At 50.0% G+C, this 18272-nt stretch overlaps 4 protein-coding genes across 5 annotated transcripts; 3 read left to right on the top strand and 1 right to left on the bottom strand.

Moving 5' to 3' along the window:
• Positions 1-227: 227 nt before the first annotated feature.
• Positions 228-2337, top strand: LOC131290552 (sodium channel protein Nach). The gene is made up of 3 exons (XM_058319706.1): positions 228-967; positions 1152-1655; positions 1731-2337. The coding sequence occupies exons 1-3, from the start codon at positions 228-230 to the stop codon at positions 2335-2337; spliced, it is 1851 nt and encodes a 616-aa protein (XP_058175689.1).
• Positions 2338-4102: 1765 nt separating this feature from the next.
• LOC131291339 (ras-related protein Rab-40B) lies at positions 4103-5006 on the bottom strand. Its single transcript, XM_058320540.1, has 2 exons — positions 4835-5006; positions 4103-4764 (listed from the first exon to the last, which is right to left on the bottom strand). Exons 1-2 carry the CDS (start codon positions 4959-4961, stop codon positions 4103-4105), a joined length of 789 nt encoding a protein of 262 aa, XP_058176523.1. The 5' UTR covers positions 4962-5006.
• Positions 5007-6794: 1788 nt separating this feature from the next.
• LOC131291336 (casein kinase I-like) lies at positions 6795-10257 on the top strand. Of its 2 annotated transcripts, XM_058320536.1 has the most exons (4): positions 6795-6851; positions 6925-7109; positions 8279-9501; positions 9576-10257. In XM_058320536.1, exons 3-4 carry the CDS (start codon positions 8678-8680, stop codon positions 9745-9747), a joined length of 996 nt encoding a protein of 331 aa, XP_058176519.1. In that variant the 5' UTR covers positions 6795-6851; positions 6925-7109; positions 8279-8677; the 3' UTR covers positions 9748-10257. The 2 variants fall into 2 exon arrangements, with proteins under 2 accessions (XP_058176519.1, XP_058176520.1); XM_058320537.1 differs by lacking the exon at positions 6795-6851 and having other exon boundaries at positions 6877-7109.
• A 4508-nt stretch (positions 10258-14765) lies between these two features.
• On the top strand, positions 14766-17965 carry LOC131290551 (ankyrin repeat and LEM domain-containing protein 2 homolog). The gene is made up of 3 exons (XM_058319705.1): positions 14766-14811; positions 14909-15055; positions 15114-17965. Exons 1-3 carry the CDS (start codon positions 14766-14768, stop codon positions 17963-17965), a joined length of 3045 nt encoding a protein of 1014 aa, XP_058175688.1.
• Positions 17966-18272: the final 307 nt, after the last annotated feature.

The raw sequence follows: 18272 nt of genomic DNA, 5'->3' as shown, positions 1-18272 counted from the left end.
GGTTAGTTCGACTCGTCGGCAAGCGTCGACTTAGTCCGTGCTCGGGCTCGATTTTGTGACAATAGTTTTACACCTGCTCGGTGATGTTGGTGGTGCGATAAGCGACTGATAGCGTTCATTACCCTCGGGCACACTAATTAGGCGCAGTCACGCGAGCCGGAGGAGAAGCGAACGAGAATCCTGCCAGCGCACGAGCGCGACGGTTAGTTTGTGTCCGGGTGCCGCCGATGGATCCTCCAGCGAAGCAGCCCGGCGCGAGACGCGTGCGAGCCAAGGGCCCGAACGGGCCGGGCCAGCGGAAGAAGGGCCGCTCGAAGGCGGCGAAAGCGCGGCCAACGTTCAACACGCTGCGCCTGTTCCGGCGCAGCTTCATCGTGCAGACGAAGGAGTTTTTCGACAACTCAACGCTGCACGGCGTGCGCTACATCGCCGAGGAGGGCCGGCCGTTCTTCGAGCGCTTCATGTGGTTCTGCTTCGTCGCGTTCGGCTTCATCGCGGCGGTGGTGATCATCTTCAGCCTGTGGGAGAAGTTCCAGACCAACCCGACCATCACCGGGCTGGACACGGACTTCCACAACCAGCAGGTGATCTTCCCGACCGTGCTCGTCTGCCCGACCGCACCGTACGACGAGGAGGCGGTCCGGCGGGTGGCGTACGAGACCCTGGGCGGGTACGAGCCCGGCAGCGAGGTGTACGAGCCGTTCCTGAAGCTGCTGACGCAGCTGTCGTACGCCAACCTGCGCGAGGTGGCCGCCATGCTGAGCGATTTGCCCGCCCGGAAGACGCTGCGGACGTTCAACCTGCGGGACCTGGTGTTCCGGGTGGCGGTCCGCTGCAACGACACGTTCGCCATGTGCCGCTACAAGGACGAGGACATCGACTGCTGCGAGATGTTCAAACCGATGTACACCGAGCACGGTTTCTGCTTTGCCTTCAACGCGCGCTACACCAACAACAAGCAGGTCGAGTAAGTCCTCCCAGCGAACAGTTGTTCCCGAAAGTAATGGCGTAACGTTAATTTACACATTCCACCCCACAAACGATAGACAGGTTTTGGAATCGTAGCCGAGAAAATTCAAATCATTTTCGCTAATCCCATTCCGTTCTAACTCACGCTGGACACTTGTACCCTTTCATCTCTTCTCTTACAGACTGTTCAACACGGAGTTTTTCGTGCTGTTCGAGACGGACAAGAAGTGGGCGCTGACATTCGAGCCGCTGCGCGAGAGCAACATCTTCATACACTCGTACAACGAAATCTCCGGCTGGGACTTCCAGCCGCAGGTGATGTGGGACCTCGACTCGAAGGTGGAGTTCCTGATCTCGATGAAGCAGACCTACACGACCGAGGACGCCCAGCAGCTGTCGATCGGGCAGCGGAAGTGCATCTTCCCGGAGGAGGAGAAGCTGCAGTACTACCAGGACGCGTACACCTTCTCCGGCTGCATGAAGGAGTGCCGCATCTCGAAGAGCCTGAAGTTCTGCAGCTGCATCCCGCCGTTCTACGCCCCGGTGCGCCCCCAGCCGGCCTGCACGTCCGACAACTTTCAGTGCCTCAGCGAGTACGCGGACAACATCACCAGCATCTACAGCTGCCAGGGCTGCGAGCTCGGCTGCCTCAACACGGTGTACGACATAGAGAAGTACTCGAAAATGTAGGTGTATGCACAGCACACGCGAGCCAGTGGTCACATACTAACCTGCGTCTGACCTGAGTGTTTCTCTTCCAGCATGAAAACCGAAGAGGATCAGCAGGACGCGCAGGTGACGATAGAGTATCTGACCTGGCCCATCATCCGCTACAAGCGCGAGGTGCTGTTCGGCTGGGTCGACCTGCTGGTGTCGTTCGGTGGCATCGCCGGCCTGTTCCTCGGCTTCAGCCTGCTGTCGGGCGTCGAGCTGGTGTACTTCTTCACCATGCGCGCCTTCTGCATGCTGTACAAAAACCGCGACGAGCTGGAAGCGGCCGAGAAGGAGCAGCAGATCAAGTCGATGAGCCGCCACGAGCTTGGCCTGAAGCCGCTCGGAACCCCCAGCACCCAGCAACAGCAGCAGCAGCAGGTGCAGTATAGCAGCAACGAACCGGCGTCAACCGACAAGCAGGAGGTGTTCGTCAAGCTCATCACGAACGACTACAAGGCGGGCAACTACCTGAACGTGGACCCAGCATACCCGGGGCTGAACCGCAATCGCTTGAACCAGCTGCGCGCTCAGAATCCCACGAAAAGGAACCTCTTTCAGCTGGGCCACGGGAACAACGATAGCAACAGTAAGTACATGCTGAAGAAACCCACCCAAAGCGAGGGGGGCTACATCTACGATGGCTACTTACCGTGAAATGCCCTCAGAGGTGCTGCTAGCGGTCTCGTTTCTCTAACTCTCAAACATACATCGGCTTTGCATTGATATATCCGCAAAACTTCACATCGCATCGCAACCTAGAGGCGATTCCTTCAAATAATCTTTATTTTCTTAAACATCATACATATGTTACCTAAACAAATAAAAAAACCACATCATAAATATATATTTATATATGTATATTGAAATCAAAGCATAGCCTTAAAAAGTGTTTGCGTTTGCTTTCGTTTTATTTCCGTCAACTACTCCTCGCTAAGACCTGTTGAGTCTAATGGAGGAGGGGGGAGGGGCAAACAAATCGACTTACTGGGGGGCCAAAGTTCTTGGGACCTGACTCCTACACATTACACGTGCACGTTGCAGCCAGTTGGGGGTTCTGGGTTTTGTGCGTTTCAGTTTATCTCACTCTTCACAACGTCAAGAAAATGTTGCTGATTGTACTGATTGGCTTTAAGATATCGCTTTCTATTGTATCAATGTGGATCATAACGCTGTGCTCCGTCCAACCGCTCGAATTTCGAATCCGACAGCGTTACAATTCATCATCGAAATTTGTCGTCGGTGCTGACCTGAGGGACTTTAACAACTCGCGCAGCTTTCACCCGGAATGGGGCCAATATGGCGCCGCAGTTTTGTTCAAAAGGGAGCAAAAACCCTAGTGATTTTAGTGTGCTCCAAGCTGGACGAAGGTAGTTCAATCGTCGGCACATACGTAACGGTCGGGCGGACAATTTAACCACCTTTTGCGGACCCTCCGGACGCAACTTCCGTTAGTGTTTAGTTGTACGCTATGCTTACAAATGACTGTGAGACTGGGACCTACGCCACAAAAAAGAAAAATTCTAATCACACGACATATCGTTGGGAGTAAATGAGTAATGCAAAGCCTGTCACAGTAGAAAAGTGTATGTATGCTGTGTGTATGTGTGTTTGTGAATGTATGTGTGTGTGTGTGTGTGTGTGCTGAGGTTAGAAATACTTTTAAAGTCGAACCTCCGAATGCTCGCTATTTTAAAGGGCTTACAAAATATATATATATGTCATTCCAAACGCAATACTCTCCTCTGTCCTTCTTCGTTTCTTCCTCCTAGATGCCCGCAGCGATGACTACGCTTTCTTTCTCCCCATCTCTAACTCTCTCTTTCTCGTAAACTACATATACCACATTTTTTGCTTACAGTGTAATCGTTAATGATGCTTATCTACGTTCGTAAGTTAATAAAATTAGTATTTGGTTCGTTCAGTATCAAATTTCCTCTGCCCAGCTTTCGGCCAGCAAAGCGGCCCGCACTCGTTGAGCAACTCATGTTTCCTTGCGCTTCCACGCAAGGAAACTGACCTTCCGGTTAGGTGGTTGGGGATTAATACGATGCGAAAATGGTGCAGCGTGTAAAGAGGCTGCCAGCCAAAACACTTGCCGTACCGACATCACCCGCGCCAGCGCTTTGTTGCATGGTGTTGCCAGAAACCGAAACAAATGCCGAAGAAACACGGACGATGTAGCATGGATGGGTTTGCCATGGTAAAACGAAAATTGATTAAAAGTTAGGGGCAAAGGGGGAGAAGGTATATACACACTTAGTTCGTTTGCAGGAAAATCTGCAGAATGCGACAATTGTAACGGTGTTAAAAAAAATAATAAGAAACAGAAAGAACTTCTTCCGCAATGGCCTGTACACATGGGGCTAACGCAGAGCGTCAACTAACAAAAAAAAAGCTAACCTTGCTGCCATGACAACAATCAGGAAATGACACATCCATTCCGAACGTTGTGTTTCAGGTGGTGCGCGGAATTGGTTTTGCATTTGAGATTCTTCGCCGTCGAGGCGGAATTGTTCAGCACGGTGTTTAAGCACTGGGACGAGGTGAGCGCGTACGATCGTAGGTAGGACTTGACCGACGGTGGCAGCGGAAGGCTATCTATCGTATATACATTCGTTCGCCGGCAGATACTCCGGCAGCACAGCTCCTGCAGCGACAGCACCTTGTTCGAGCGCCAGATACGCTCCATGCCGTTCCGGTGCAGCGCCATCCGGGCGAGCTCACAGAACGACTCGCGGATGTTGAAGTCGCACAGCGGGGAAATCTCGAAGCAGGCCATCTTGTTGCGGGACGCGTACAGTTCCGCCTGCTTGGCCGCCACCTGCCGCTTGAACGCCAGATGGAGCCGATTGCCGACCAGCACCTTCGGCACGCCCGGCGCGTGCTCCTCTACCTCCTTGAGCCACCGGTTCAGACCGTCGAAGCTCCACTTGTTCGTGATGTCGTAGACGAGAATGATGCCCTGGGCCCCGCGGGAGTATGAGCGGATGATCGTGCAGAACCGCCCCTGCCCGGAAGTATCCCAGATTTGCAGCTTCACTCGCTTGCCATCCAGCAGAATTGTGGTTGTTTTATGTGCCGCTAGGAGGGGAGGAAGGTATACAATTTCACAATTCGTACGTTCGAAAGTATCAAACAACGAGGTACTCACTTCCACTGCCACTGCAAAACGGACTTTCCGTCGAGCCATCGTCCAGCCCGGATAAAATTTCCTGCTTCCCAACGTCGCTGTCGCCAACGAGGAGAACCTTGAGCAGATAGTCATACTCTTTCGCCATATTCTACTTTGGTGGGAGTTGCTTTCGCTGCGATGCTTCCGTTTTGTTCGATCTGTCGAAAAGGGGAACGAAATGGAGCGTAAAGAAATACCATCCGGTAGCCAGATGCTGCGCACAAACATACCAAACAAATAAAATCTTTAGCGATTGAACCATCTCTCTGGTGAACTCGGCTTCACAGTCAGCACCAGTTCGTAGGTCAACAGAGTGCGCCAAACGGTGGAACGAGAGATTGCACAGCATGGACGTGATGTGTTTACCTTCAGAGGAATGTCATTTTCTGTCACCAACGCATGGAAATACGAACGACATCCTACGGTCGAAAGGAGCGAAGGAAAAAATCTGCATTACTGAAACAAACCTATTACGCTGAATCTATCGCTATGGCAATGCGATTGGTTGAATGATGGTTGGTTGTTGTTGATTTTGATTTTCTTTGCTGCATTACACACACCGTGCGTTAGAAACACGCAAGATTCGACAACCGGACGATAAGAGCATTAATCCGTAAACACACAACGACGATGATTCTGAATCTGCGTAGCAGAATGCAGTACAAATGGGCACGTCTGCTATAGACACAGTAAACTCTGGACTTCACTGGGTATATCTTACTATTCCGCGATGTACCAAATAATCCCCGTTTCTTGCTCGCGCAGGTGTTAATGCATTTGAGCAAACCGTACCTGTTAGCACTATATCAGCCGAAAAAAGCCTTTATGCGAAAGGAAAAAAGGCATAACAGCACTACTCTGGTGCGCAAACATGAACCATTCGTAAAACTACAACTGCACAAAGAAACGAAAGGAAGGATCGAAGAAAAAAACACTCCTTCTATGTCACCTTTCCATCTGTCATCTTTCGAAAACACAAGGTTCCTTCATGAGTCAGGTTTTTATGGAACAAGTTTTTGAAGAAAACATTACAGGCAAATGAAATAGATGAAAGCACGGAACATTTTTTAAACGTTTCCGTGTCTTTACAAAGTTAGAAAATATATTCCCAACAGTGCAGCGTAACGAACGCGTGGAACGAAAGATGTGTCAATTTTGAAGAATCGCACTCGCCATTATAGCAACTCACGTTTATAGGGGAGCTGTCAACATTGCACGAGGGTGTGACAAAGCTACAAACATTCACTCGCTGCATTCCTACATCCGCACATATGATTCACATTCGCTTGGAAAGGCACCTTAAGCCCCAGTTCCACATCCGAATCCGACGTGTAGTGTGATTCGGATGACTCAAGATCGAAAAAATGTTCACGAATGGAAGGACCAGTTCGAAACTTATCTACGAATGTAAGTTTGACATTTGAAGCTTCTTCTGTCGAATGTGAGGTAGTACCAGCGCAATAAATTCTTACTTTCATTTATTTTCTCGCTAAAACTGTTTTTATAATCGTAAATTAAAAAGAATGGCAGCTAAAGTAAAATATCTGTCTAGTTGTATGCAGCAACTTGAACTTTGACATCAAAATTCCAGTCAAAAGCAAATCAGAACCGGTCGTGCTCGGTTCAGATTTTAAGGAAGGAATGTATCTGTCAAACGCAGTTGGCAGTAAAATTCTGCGGGGGAATTGAGCAAAACGAATTTTAACTGCATATAATTTTCGAAATGGTGAGATTGCTATTGAAATTCAGCTCCCAACAAATACAAAATCCATCAAACGATATTAATATTGTTGCATACGATAAAAATCCAACAATTTGCAAGGAGTTGGCAACGGTTAGATTAAATTTCGGTTCTCAAACGTCAAACTGTTTCGAATTCACAATAGCCCTCGATTCGAAACTCCACCAGTGGACGGACGGCTTTAGCTTTATGCTTTGCCGATGATCCGCCATATTGACGTTTGGTTGATTTAGATATCGTTTGAGTTTCTGTGTGGTTAGTCTTCCGTTTTTTCGGGGGATATTTGCGCGATCGCTGACTCAAGTATCTTCTCATCGACTCGTTTCAGCGTATTTAGATGTAAACTCGCCCGCCAGCAGGTCAAGCGAAAGGAAGCGGAAATTTGTACAGTTCTTCAGTTTTCAACGAAACGTCGTGTTCGCACGCACCACCGAGTGTTAGCGCAGCATTTGTGGTGAGGAGAAAAGTGTGAAACAAAAACCAGATCGCATGGAAAGCTGCGGCCCGCGGAAGGTAAGTCATATTCGTCGTATTCATTGTGTGGTTCGGCCCAGCATTTTGTTGCCCTCAAATTGATGTGTGTGCAGCCGCATTCGGGACCCCGATTAGGGCTTGGAAAAATCAATCGCGAAAAATTGATTCCGCTCCGACCGTGGCCTTTTTCCCTTTGGCAGGTAAAAAAAGAAAAAAAAAGCAATGGACGTCAGATGGGCTAGTAGAAGGGGAAATCAAAGCAAACGTCGCGTGCCTATGTGTTAGTGAATATGTTCCGCACATTAGAGACCTAAAAGCTGGATTTGGAGACACTCAGAGTCAGTCCAATTGGTGGACGATGTTTTAGGTTCATTTCCGTCCCGAACTGCGTGTGTTTTTCTTTTAGTTTTCCCGAGCTGGCTCCCGAGTAAAAAACTACGACGAAAACAGCTGGAGAACGGTAGGTTTACCCGTGCCCTGTGGTCAGCGGACAACGGGTTGGTTCCATGTTGACGAACTCTCAATTGGGTGCATCCGAGCAAGAATATGGTGCGAGGCCAGCGACACACACATCGGGGCTCCGCATCGGGCAAAACGGTCCGTGAGGTAGCATCTCGGTCTCGGTATGCGTGTGACAAACGTAACAATTGTAAAATGGCGTTGGAAAATGGAAACAATAGGTCGAAACAGAAGACGAGATTCGGATGTGCAGACCAACTCTACCGAATTCTAAAAAAAACCCCATTGTGCTTTACCTATCCTTGTTTGAGGTCTAGATCTACGTGCAGTTGACGTTTTGGAAGTGCTGCGTGATTGGTCTGCACCGGAGTACCTACCAAACCGAGCTTGATTTTAGCCCTTGTGTTCTACTAGGTTGTGTACTTATTTTCTGCTCAATGCTAGTCTGTACGTTCTTGGAGTAGACAGTGATCATAGTCATAAATAATAATAAAGTCATAAAGCTAAATCATAACTCTTGCAGCTAAAGAATGCCAAACACGTTAGTCATTCGATGCAAATGCGCCCTACGCGAAAAGGGGGGAGTTCTAGTACCGCAATGTCCAATAGAAGATGCTTCAAAAGGAACAAAACAAACAATCGGGGCAATCGTATTAGCGTTCGGATGTAGCTCCGTGTGTTTTGCATCATGCTTGCAACGACTAATAAATTCTATCCTCTTTCTATTTCTTGTATTTGTCTATTTTTAGGACCTACTTTACTACCTTTACACATGTAGTGCTTGCTCTTGAATGAAATATCGTTACAGGTATTTCTATCGACATCGGTAATAAAGCCGGGCGTTCATTTAACCGCAACTAAGCGAACGACGAGTCGATTGCGGCGCTTTGCCAACGGCGTGACATCATTCAAGAGCAAAACTGTGTGTTCCATCAATCAAACCGCAAGCAAGCAAGCAAAGCCACTTGCGCGCCATCAAAAAAAGCACGTGAAAAAGTGTCAACCTTTTTGTTAAGTACTGTACTGATAGTTAAGCGAAAAACAGCAACAAAAGTCCTTTGGAAGAAGCACGTGTAGCCGCCGCCAACTCCTCCACAATTGTTCCGCCGGCGCCTTAGCCTTAGCAAGAAGCAGGTTACGAGATCAAAATGAACGACTTCATCGTAGCCGGGAAGTACCGCATAATCCGGAAGATCGGATCGGGCTCGTTCGGTGACATCTATCTGGGCATTAACATCACAAATGGGGAAGAGGTGGCGCTGAAAGTGGAGAGCATTCTCGCGCGCCACCCGCAGCTCACGTACGAGTACAAGCTGTACAAGGTGCTGACCGGTGGCATCGGCATCCCGCACATCCGCTACTTCGGCCAGGAGCGCAGTTACCATGTGTTGGTAATGGATCTGCTCGGCCCGTCGCTCGAGGATCTGTTTAATTTCTGTAGCCGTCACTTTACGATCAAGACCGTACTCATGCTCGTGGACCAAATGATCGGCCGACTCGAATATCTGCATATGAAGAACTTCATCCACCGTGACATCAAGCCGGACAACTTCCTGATGGGCATCGGCCGCCACTGCAACAAGCTGTTCCTGATCGACTTCGGGCTTGCGAAGAAGTACCGCGACTTCCGCTCGCGCGTCCACATCAGCTACCGGGAGGACAAGAACCTGACCGGCACGGCTCGGTACGCATCGATCAACGCCCATCTCGGCATCGAGCAGAGCCGCCGTGACGATATGGAGTCGCTCGGCTACGTGATGATGTACTTCAACCGCGGCTCGCTGCCATGGCAGGGCCTGAAGGCGACCAACAAGAAGCAGAAGTACGAGAAGATCTCCGAGAAGAAGATGTCCACCCCGATCGAGGTGCTCTGCAAAGGCTTCCCGGCCGAGTTCGCCATGTACCTCAACTACTGCCGCAGTTTGCGCTTCGAGGAAGGGCCCGACTACATGTATCTGCGACAGCTGTTCCGGTAAGCCACAACAAGCTCGTGCCATTTCCTGCCAACAGCATTCCTTCATCGCTCATTATTGTCTCTCCTTCCAGGATTCTGTTCCGCACGCTGAATCATCAGTACGACTACACCTTCGACTGGACCTTGATGAAGCAGCGAGCGATGCAGCAGGGCAGCAGTAACCCGCCGGCGGTTACCTCCGGCGAAAACAAACGCGAGGAACGGCGCGACAAAGACAAGCTGTCGAGTGACACGGACGAGTAGAATCGATGTGGAAGAGGATGAGATGGATGAGGAGGAGGAGGATGATCAAGATCGTTTATCGAATTGCTGAGCGGGGTATGTACGACGCGCGCGCTAACCAGACGGATGGCCGCCGAGGAAGAAGAAAAGAGAGAAGATATAGGAAGGGAAGGGGTAGGTGCGCGGATTAGGCTATACGAAGATTAAAAAAAAAAAAGATACACAGTTAAGGTAAGATACCGCATGCTCTAGAGATGTAAGTAGAAGTTAAAACACCTACCCTAAGCTACTAAACATCCGTTAAACAAATTAGGGGTGATACACAAATTGTACTGACTACACGTACGACTACAGATAGGAAGGGAGAGTGCGCAAACCGAGTGTGCGAAAGGAGAACAAAGCAGTCAGACAGCAGACAGACAGGAGAGGAGAAGTGCGGAAACAAACATAATATTAGGAAAAACAAGTCCGGTTTTGTCACATTGTCCGCAATCTTACGGTCAGTTTTGTTCCGTGGCGTAACTGTTTAGGGATTTTCTATTGTATCTTTCATTTTCTTATAACCTTTATTTGTACATCCAGATACGTTCTTTATTCATCCGTTTTTGATCAGGAAGGAACTTTTGTATTTGTTTTATTTTTTATTCTGTTCGGCACCATTACCCAATTACTTGGAAAATGTGGTTTTACTTAAATCTTGCCCTCTGAATTGGTCTGGCTAGTCCAAGGCGAGTCATGTGGCGAAAGATGTAGATTTCCACCCTTACTTTTTTTTTTTTCGACTGGGTATAGGTCGGTTGAGGGTCCGCGACATCCGAGCGGTAGCGCCGGTTAGAAAATCGGCCCATGAGCGCCGGGTTCTCACCACCTCGACGGCGTGGGTTCGAATCCCAACCGAGACCGGACCCTCCCCTGTACGAGAGGACTGACTATCCACGTACAACAGGGAAACAAGTCTCGTAAGCCCTTAACGGGCAGGCATGATCAAGTGGTCGTTACGCCAAGAAGAAGGAGAAGAAGGTCGGTTGGCAATGTCCGGGCTCCTTCTCTTTCGGAGTTATTTTTTTTCCTATATTATTACAAGACAGGTAGATGGGTTGGCAGGCGTTGTACTATGCAACACGGGAGTGAGAGATTAGAAAAAACAGAACATAACGCAACAGAACTCAACTAAATTCATCCTCCCTATTATGCGTTTATGTTACTGTCTGGAATCAGTTTCTTCTATAAATAATAAAACGAACAAGGATTAAATTAAATCACGCAACACAAAACCCAGCACAAGCTACACGTGAGTTGAACTTGTTTTTGACAATTGGTTGGTATTTGGAAAACGGAGGGCATTGTTGTTTATTCATTGTTTTACATAGGTACGTCAATTATTTCAAAAGGTCGTCCTGTCCTGTACTGAATTGCATACATTGTGATTTTCCTGAAGTTTATTTAGAGTTTAAAAACAGCTCGACGAACTATTCCAGCAATCAGGCAGTATGTTAGAACTGTGTGCATATGGCCAGCTCCGTTTATTGGGTTGTCGTTGCTTAGTCTTTTGAGAGCGCCGTCTTGAGATTACGTTACAGATATTCTCATTTTAAAAACAAAAGCCAACTTCCTCTTCCTCGATATTTATTTTAACCCGAAAAATCTTTAACATGATATCCATGATTCCTCCACGGGAACGGGAATAAGCGTCGGTTGGAATTCATGGATCCTTTGCTAGCAAATAATTGCTACGACTGCCTCCGATGCGCGTTGAGCCGAAAAACCCGTACCCAAGCAGCGAACGCAACCTTCTGTGTATATATTACATGCAAAACGGCTTTATTTCACTATATTCTGGTTCAAACGATTCACGGAAGGACATTCGCGTCGGTGCGATTGCGGTGCGTTACAAAATGTATAACAATTTTCCGTTGTCGCGGTCACCGACAATGTTTGCTAAACTCCTGCTACTAGGACAAAACGAAACAACTAGTGCGCAACGTGATGCGCATGCGCCCTTGCGTTAAAACCCTCAATGCACGATACCCACGTATTATTTAACTATTCTTACCTTCCTTTTTAAGCTCATTAGAAACGAAATTCGATCAAAACCCTCGGTTCAGTTTCGGTACTCGGATAGTATCAACCACGGAAAACTGACCCGAACCGATGTGTGGCATTCTCGCCGTCAATGAATCCGTCATAATGTATAAAACTGGGAAGCGGACAACTGGACTTCAGATTCGTTGGAAACTTGCGGGCAGGCAATGAACTGTACTTCGGCGTTTGATGATGATGTGTCGTGAGTCGGAGATGGTCGTGGTCAACACCAACCCATCCACCCGGTTTTCCTCGAACGAGCCGCAGTCTTGACCTTTGTACCGAGAGCGCAGTACCCTTCAGTTCCTTCTACGCTGCCGTAACACGTGACGGACGGCTTCAAAGTAACGAAACGAAACAAGACACACTTGCAGCACTGTTTCGCTTGAGATTAAAATAGCAAAACACACGATACAAAATAGGAAAAACGATACGTTATGCGTATGAGATTGAGGGGATGGATCAAAGCGGCAAATCAAACCCGCTAAAAGGACGAAGATAAAAAGGATTAAACAGATGATACTAGAAGCTTAGCATACCGGTTCTAATACGAAGCTAACGGAAGTAAACAGAACCGATAGCGTGAACGATAGACACAGTCAAGGTGTGAAAGATAGAATATGTTGGAGCAAGGCAGAACCGAACCTTCGACAGCAGAGAACCTTATATAGAGGCAGGGCAGGGGTGTAGCCACCGAGACCCAGAGCTGATTGCGCCTGATTATTAGTAGATGAGCAAAGTAGCAGTAAAATTGTTAAGCATAATCGTCGAAGCACACACACAGAGCATTGTAGGCTTCACCCAGAAACCGGCCGTGGGAGGGCGCATACTGGAGTTGCGAGGCTACTATCGGTAGGCGTTCTATCGATCAATCTAGTATGGCGGGAGGTTTCTCTCGGAACGCCTCGGTATGTTGTGGGTACGACCGGAAGTCGTACCCGGTGAAACAGAACAGTTGGAAGACAAGACAAACGGTAGTGCGCTATCGGAAAGAGAGATTACAAAAACTAAACCAAAATACACCAAGCAAAATATGGAATTCTATTCGGTCGTTCCTATAGCTGACCGACAGGAGAGTAGGAGAGTTTTCTTAGAAAGTGTCGTAGGCTGAGGCGAGCCGGTAAAGCACTTGCTCTTGCTTTTCCATCCACTCAGGGTTCCCCTCAGACGTACATCATCCAGACAGTTTTTGGCTCATCTCTCGTCCGTTCTCAATTATTTAACAGGAACGACTCCGTTTGACTCATGGCATTTTTATTTTACTAGACGATGGCCCGCCCGGGAGTGGTGTGCGTGAAAAACTTTGCTAGGTTTTCCAACCTCGCACGTGCAAGGCACGTGGTGCCGGCAAGGGTTGTGGTTTTATTTTAGTATATTCGTTTTTGTTTCTATTGCGAGAAGGACCCGAAACTAGCGAACAATAAACGGTGGAAGTAGCTTGGTTCAAATAAAGCATACCGGAAGATACCGGCAACCGGAACAGGTTGAACGTGAACCATTAGAAACATGTCCAACAATCGCACGATTACAATCGTGGGTGATCATCCGCCAGGAAAGTAAAGGGGGAGAGAGAACCACTTAACTAGCTAAGGAGATAGTAAGAGTTTTCAAAATGTCCGTTGCAGTCAACCAAACACTCTTTCTCCCTTTCGGTGAGATTATATAATGGAAGATGATCAAACATCCAATGGATTTAAAAAAGGAGCAACCGACATCCGGCGATGATTATTACAAGAAGACAAAACACCCACACACGTTGTAAACATATTCGTGAGAGAATAAACGTTCATTTCGATTACACATCACAGATTTATATAAAAATATAAAAACATATTACAAACACACGAGACATACCTGTTTGATTATTCCTCGATCTCAAACATAGTAAAAATATGTCCCCGATTATAATCGACCAGGTACTGCTGCATGCCCAAACTCTTCATTTGGAACTTGCACTGAAGGAACGTTCTATTTTTGATGACAATTTTTAAGCTCGAATTTAATTAAAATAAAAGAATTTGCTATTCAATGGCACAAAACAAATGACCGGGGTAGATTTTACGTTCCAATTTGAACGCTAGCCCGTTAGCATTAAATATGTTTCAGCTCGTAGCATAGGTAACAGTCGATTTGCTCGAGGGCAGCCAGCATATTTGAACGGTTTGTCCAATTGACATTGACCCCGATTGAAAACCCGTTTACCCTACTGGTATAAATTCCCTATGTTCTCACTGGGTGTGTCTGCATCGAAATCTACGGGTGATTGGAAAAAAAGGGGCCAGTAAGTTTTCTTCAGTGTAATAATTAAACACATACCTTTTTCATGCTTGTAAAGGGGAGCCATTTACGATCATTAAATTGGGGTTTCTTTTTACTAAACCTTCGGAATGTGGACAAAAGGTACAACCAGGAGCTGTCATGTGCAGGCTGCAATGTTGTTTGGAAACGATGCAATAAATACATTGTATCAGCCCGCAACAATGGGCAAATGGTGGCACAATTCGTTGACTTCTCATCGTCTTAGATTAATTTTGTTAAGTGGCTAACGAAATTGCTACAAAATGCATAACAATTGCGCCAGTTTGCGCGGAGAAAAAGGGTAGAATCAACCCCGCACCGTACGCCATGCAGGTAAACAAAAACACATTTTGCTACGAAAGGGGAATGCGGGAGCAACGTCAAACGGGCGTTCGGTTGCTTCGCAGCTGTCAATTGGAACGGTCAGTGGCGAAGCATCGCAGTCGGCTAGGTCAGCGTTTGAGTGTGATACCGTCTCCCAGAGCTGTGAAGCTGTAGCAACCAGTATTTTAAATTTGTTTTTTAAATTATAATTTAAATTTTTAACAACATATTTCTGTCTTTCCGGGCTCGTGCAACGTAGTTGACCAGCAGCCAGAGCGAAAGGGTATCCGAACTCCTGAAACGACGCGTTGCTCCTACCAACTCACTCGGAAACAATGGAGTACTACGCCATTTTTATCCCGGACAAAAAGCCCGACTTCTGTATGTTTAAATGCCCTTTAAATGCGTTGTTTGTTGTTGAGCGGACCACAGTAGTGGCGATTGACTAATATGCGGTTCGGTTTTTATTCCATTTCAGCCATCAAGGGCTTTTACGTCGATAAGGCAGAGGCGCTGTCCGTGCTGAAGCAACACAAGGAGGCTCGCATGAAAGCGTTCCCGTCGTCCGAGGAGGCGGTATATTTTTACCTCAATGGACCGTCGGAGACGTTCAACAAAAGTACGCGTCCGTTTGGAATGTGGGTGTCCTAATCTAAGTGCTTTCTTTCCTGATACCATTGCAGCTGTTACTGTGACGACTCCTTCGCCGATGAGCAAACCGATCAAGTCGCTGTTTGTAGCGCCGACCAGCCAGAAGTTGGTGGCCTTCCGCAAGATGATCGAGGCGAACAACATTGCCGAGGTGACGGCGACGATTCGGAACCCGCGCTTCCTGGTCAGCTCGGGCGATACGCCGACGATCCTCAAGGAGGGTCCGCGCTACAACGCGCTGCACATCACGGCCATCGAGGGGCGCGGCGAAATCTGCCGGCTGATACTGCAAACGATCGAGAACAGTTCCTACATCGAGAAGCTGCACGGCCAGCGGACGAATTCGACCGACGAAGTGAGCACCATCCTGCTGGATCTGTACCTCAACACGCCGGACAAGTGCCGCAGCGAGACGCCGCTGCACTTCGCCGCCAAGCATGGTTCGGTCGACGTGGTGCGGGAGCTGATCGCGTACCCACAGTGCCACGTGACGCCCAACTCGGACGGGCTGTACCCGCGGGAGATCATCTGCAGCCGGGCGAAGCCGCACTGCGCCACGCCGGAGGTGCGCGAAGCGATTCGCAGCCTGCTGGAGGAGCGGTTCTTCGTGCCGCTGGTGCGCTACGAGGACAATCTGATACCGCCGGTCGTCGGCAAGCCGTTCACGCCGACGCGCACCGCCACCGTGCCGATCGTGGAGGATTCGCGCTCGCCCACGATCAGCCCGAAGGGCGAGGTGAAGGCGTACGCCGGACCGATGGATCGCAGCAAGGCGGACTCGTTCTACCGGCGCTGGAAAACACCACCCCGGTTGGTCGTGCTCGGCGCGGAACGGATGGATGGGGTGCACAGCGAGCAGCTGGGCCTTCGTTCGTGCTCCACGCCGATCAAACTGCGCACACAACCCCGCCAGCTGTTTGCCAATCGCTCGCTCGACAACGCGCTGCTCGGCGGTGCACACCAGGAAAACAACAACGCCGACGATGACTCGCTGCTCGAGGGTTCCCTTTCGAACAGCTCGCTGTTGTCGAGCGGCATCCCAGAGGAGGAGGCGCCAGTGGAAGAGGACACCAATGGAAACCATGTGCGTGTAACGGCGCCGGCGGTGGCGAGCACACCGTTCCGTCTGTTCCACCAGTATCGCAACCTGGCGAGGGACGACATGGACAGCAGCCTCGACTCGGACGCGGGCTCGATCGGCGAGGCCAGCTTTAGCTACCTGTGCGACAAAACGCGCACCCTCTACGACCGGTCGCGGCTGTGCGAGACGCCCACGCACCGGGAACGGTCGCTGCGGCTATCCAATATCGACAAGGGCCTGGAAACGTTGGGCCGCACGCTGGCGAGCAACGAGAGCGTCGGCTGGAAGGAGTACTGGAACTTTCTCGGCAAGTTTTGCGATCTGACCAGCGCGGAGGGCTTGCAGCTGTTCGAGGAGTACCTGGCCAATGCCAGCGAACCCCAGATCACACCCGACAAGGAGGAGAAACCCGGCAGTCCAGCCGGTTCGGCATTGCAGCAGCAGCAGCAGCAGCTACCGGAAGTCGGCGGTCCGGTCAACGCCAACACCAGCATCAGCGTGCTGTGCGATGGCATGCAAAAGTTCACCATCCGGGAGGCCTCTTCGCAGTTGATCGGTGACTGCCAGCCGCTTGAGGTGATCCCGCAGCAGCAGCAAGTCTCCAACCCCTATCTGTGTGTCACCTCGTCGCTGAAAGTGTTCGCCACGCGCTTCGTGATGAACATGGAAAACAAGGCGCCGCAACCGAAGGGAGCAACGAATGACGCTAACACCGGCGTCTCCTCCCTGCTGCACATCGTGCAGAAGCTGGACGCGATGGTGGACAACTTTCGCAGCGACAGCGTGTTTCGTGATATCGACTTTCACAAGGCGCACACGCTGTTCGTGTGCCTCGTGCTGAGCCTCGCGGCGGATCACAGCAGCACGCGGGATGTGCCCTGGCTGGGGCTGCTCAGCTCGCCGCACGTCAGCCAAGCGCAGGCCAACAACAACAACAGCAGCTTCGAGTGCATCCGGACGCTGCTCCTCTCGACGCTGCGCGACCGCGGGCGCGTGCCGACGAAGCTGGCCGTCGACTCGGAGGCCGACTGCCGGCGGCTCTGGCTGGAGGAGAGTCTCATCACGCCGTGCGACTGCAACTACGTGCCACCATTGAACGGGAGCAGCAGGCGCACGAAGGACCGACTGAAGCGCCGCGAGGAACGGGTGAAGCGCTTGATGATGGACATCGGGCCGGCGTCGAACGCGTCCGCCGCCCCCGGGAGCAACCTGGTCGTCGACTTTAGCACCTATCGCTCCATCCAAGCCATACCGTCCCCGACCAGCACGCCACCGGCGCTCGCTGCAATAAATCGGGGCGATTCGAGCGAGGACGACGATATCTATTTGAGCTGCAGCGACACGGAGGAGGAGGAGGAGGAGGAGGATGAGCGGGAGGAGAATGTGGGACTGCAGAACGGAACGGTCCACAGCAACGACGACGAGGACGTGTTCTTTACGCCCCCGTCGAGCCCGACACGCCGATCGAAAGCCTCCACCTGGGACACGAATAACAACACCGCTGCCGCCCAACCCATGGCGCCGGCTCTGGCTCCCACACTCGTCGACGACGACGACGACGGCGACGGCGGTGGCGATACCACGACGCATACGTTCATCTCCGGCACGGCTGCCCCGACCAAGCAGGACTTCGATGTGTGGACGGCGCTGGGCGGCATCGAGATCGATCGGGGCCAGTATCCGCACGTGCACGCGTGGAAGGAGGCGATGGGTGACCACATCGCGACCAGCACCAACCATGATCCGGACCAGCACCGCCGACCGCATTTACTAAACCTCAGCACCGAAGCCATCGTTTTGTAAGCGTGTTTACACGCGCCCTTCCGGAGGTTTGTTTGGAAAACAGCCTCCGCCCCCCTTTCCACTGACCCGGAACAACACTGGAACGGAACATCAACAATCGCCTAGGTTTACGCATCGGGAGGCCCAAGTAGGCCTTGTCCCCAAAACTCTCGGATTCCGGAGGTGTACAAAGCCACGATTCCAGCGCGAAATGCGAGCGCGGAAAACATGCTTGTGATGATCCCGGTTGATGAAATCGATTTTGTATATATATATATTATTTATAATAAAAATCCATTTTACTTATATCAATATTGTACATTTTTCA

The sequence above is a fragment of the Anopheles ziemanni genome, chromosome X (genome assembly GCF_943734765.1).
Source record: "Anopheles ziemanni chromosome X, idAnoZiCoDA_A2_x.2, whole genome shotgun sequence".
Lineage (NCBI taxonomy): Eukaryota > Metazoa > Arthropoda > Insecta > Diptera > Culicidae > Anopheles > Anopheles ziemanni.
The sequence above is the reverse complement of the archived record's forward strand: the minus strand, read 5'-3'. Positions and strand labels throughout refer to the sequence as shown.

Excerpts from the sequence above, each read along its gene's own strand:
- LOC131291336 (XM_058320536.1), top strand. The coding sequence starts at position 8,678 with ATGAACGACTTCATCGTAGCCGGGAAGTACCGCATAATCCGGAAGATC. Across the intron at positions 9,502-9,575 it reads TATCTGCGACAGCTGTTCCG|GATTCTGTTCCGCACGCTGA; the intron begins GTAAGCCACAAC and ends CTCTCCTTCCAG.
- LOC131290551 (XM_058319705.1), top strand. The coding sequence starts at position 14,766 with ATGGAGTACTACGCCATTTTTATCCCGGACAAAAAGCCCGACTTCT. Across the intron at positions 14,812-14,908 it reads GGACAAAAAGCCCGACTTCT|CCATCAAGGGCTTTTACGTC; the intron begins GTATGTTTAAAT and ends ATTCCATTTCAG. Across the intron at positions 15,056-15,113 it reads GACGTTCAACAAAAGTACGC|CTGTTACTGTGACGACTCCT; the intron begins GTCCGTTTGGAA and ends ATACCATTGCAG.
- LOC131290552 (XM_058319706.1), top strand. The coding sequence starts at position 228 with ATGGATCCTCCAGCGAAGCAGCCCGGCGCGAGACGCGTGCGAGCCAAG. Across the intron at positions 968-1,151 it reads ACCAACAACAAGCAGGTCGA|ACTGTTCAACACGGAGTTTT; the intron begins GTAAGTCCTCCC and ends CTTCTCTTACAG. Across the intron at positions 1,656-1,730 it reads ATAGAGAAGTACTCGAAAAT|CATGAAAACCGAAGAGGATC; the intron begins GTAGGTGTATGC and ends TTTCTCTTCCAG.
- LOC131291339 (XM_058320540.1), bottom strand. The coding sequence starts at position 4,961 with ATGGCGAAAGAGTATGACTATCTGCTCAAGGTTCTCCTCGTTGGCGAC. Across the intron at positions 4,765-4,834 it reads GTTTTGCAGTGGCAGTGGAA|CGGCACATAAAACAACCACA; the intron begins GTGAGTACCTCG and ends CTCCCCTCCTAG.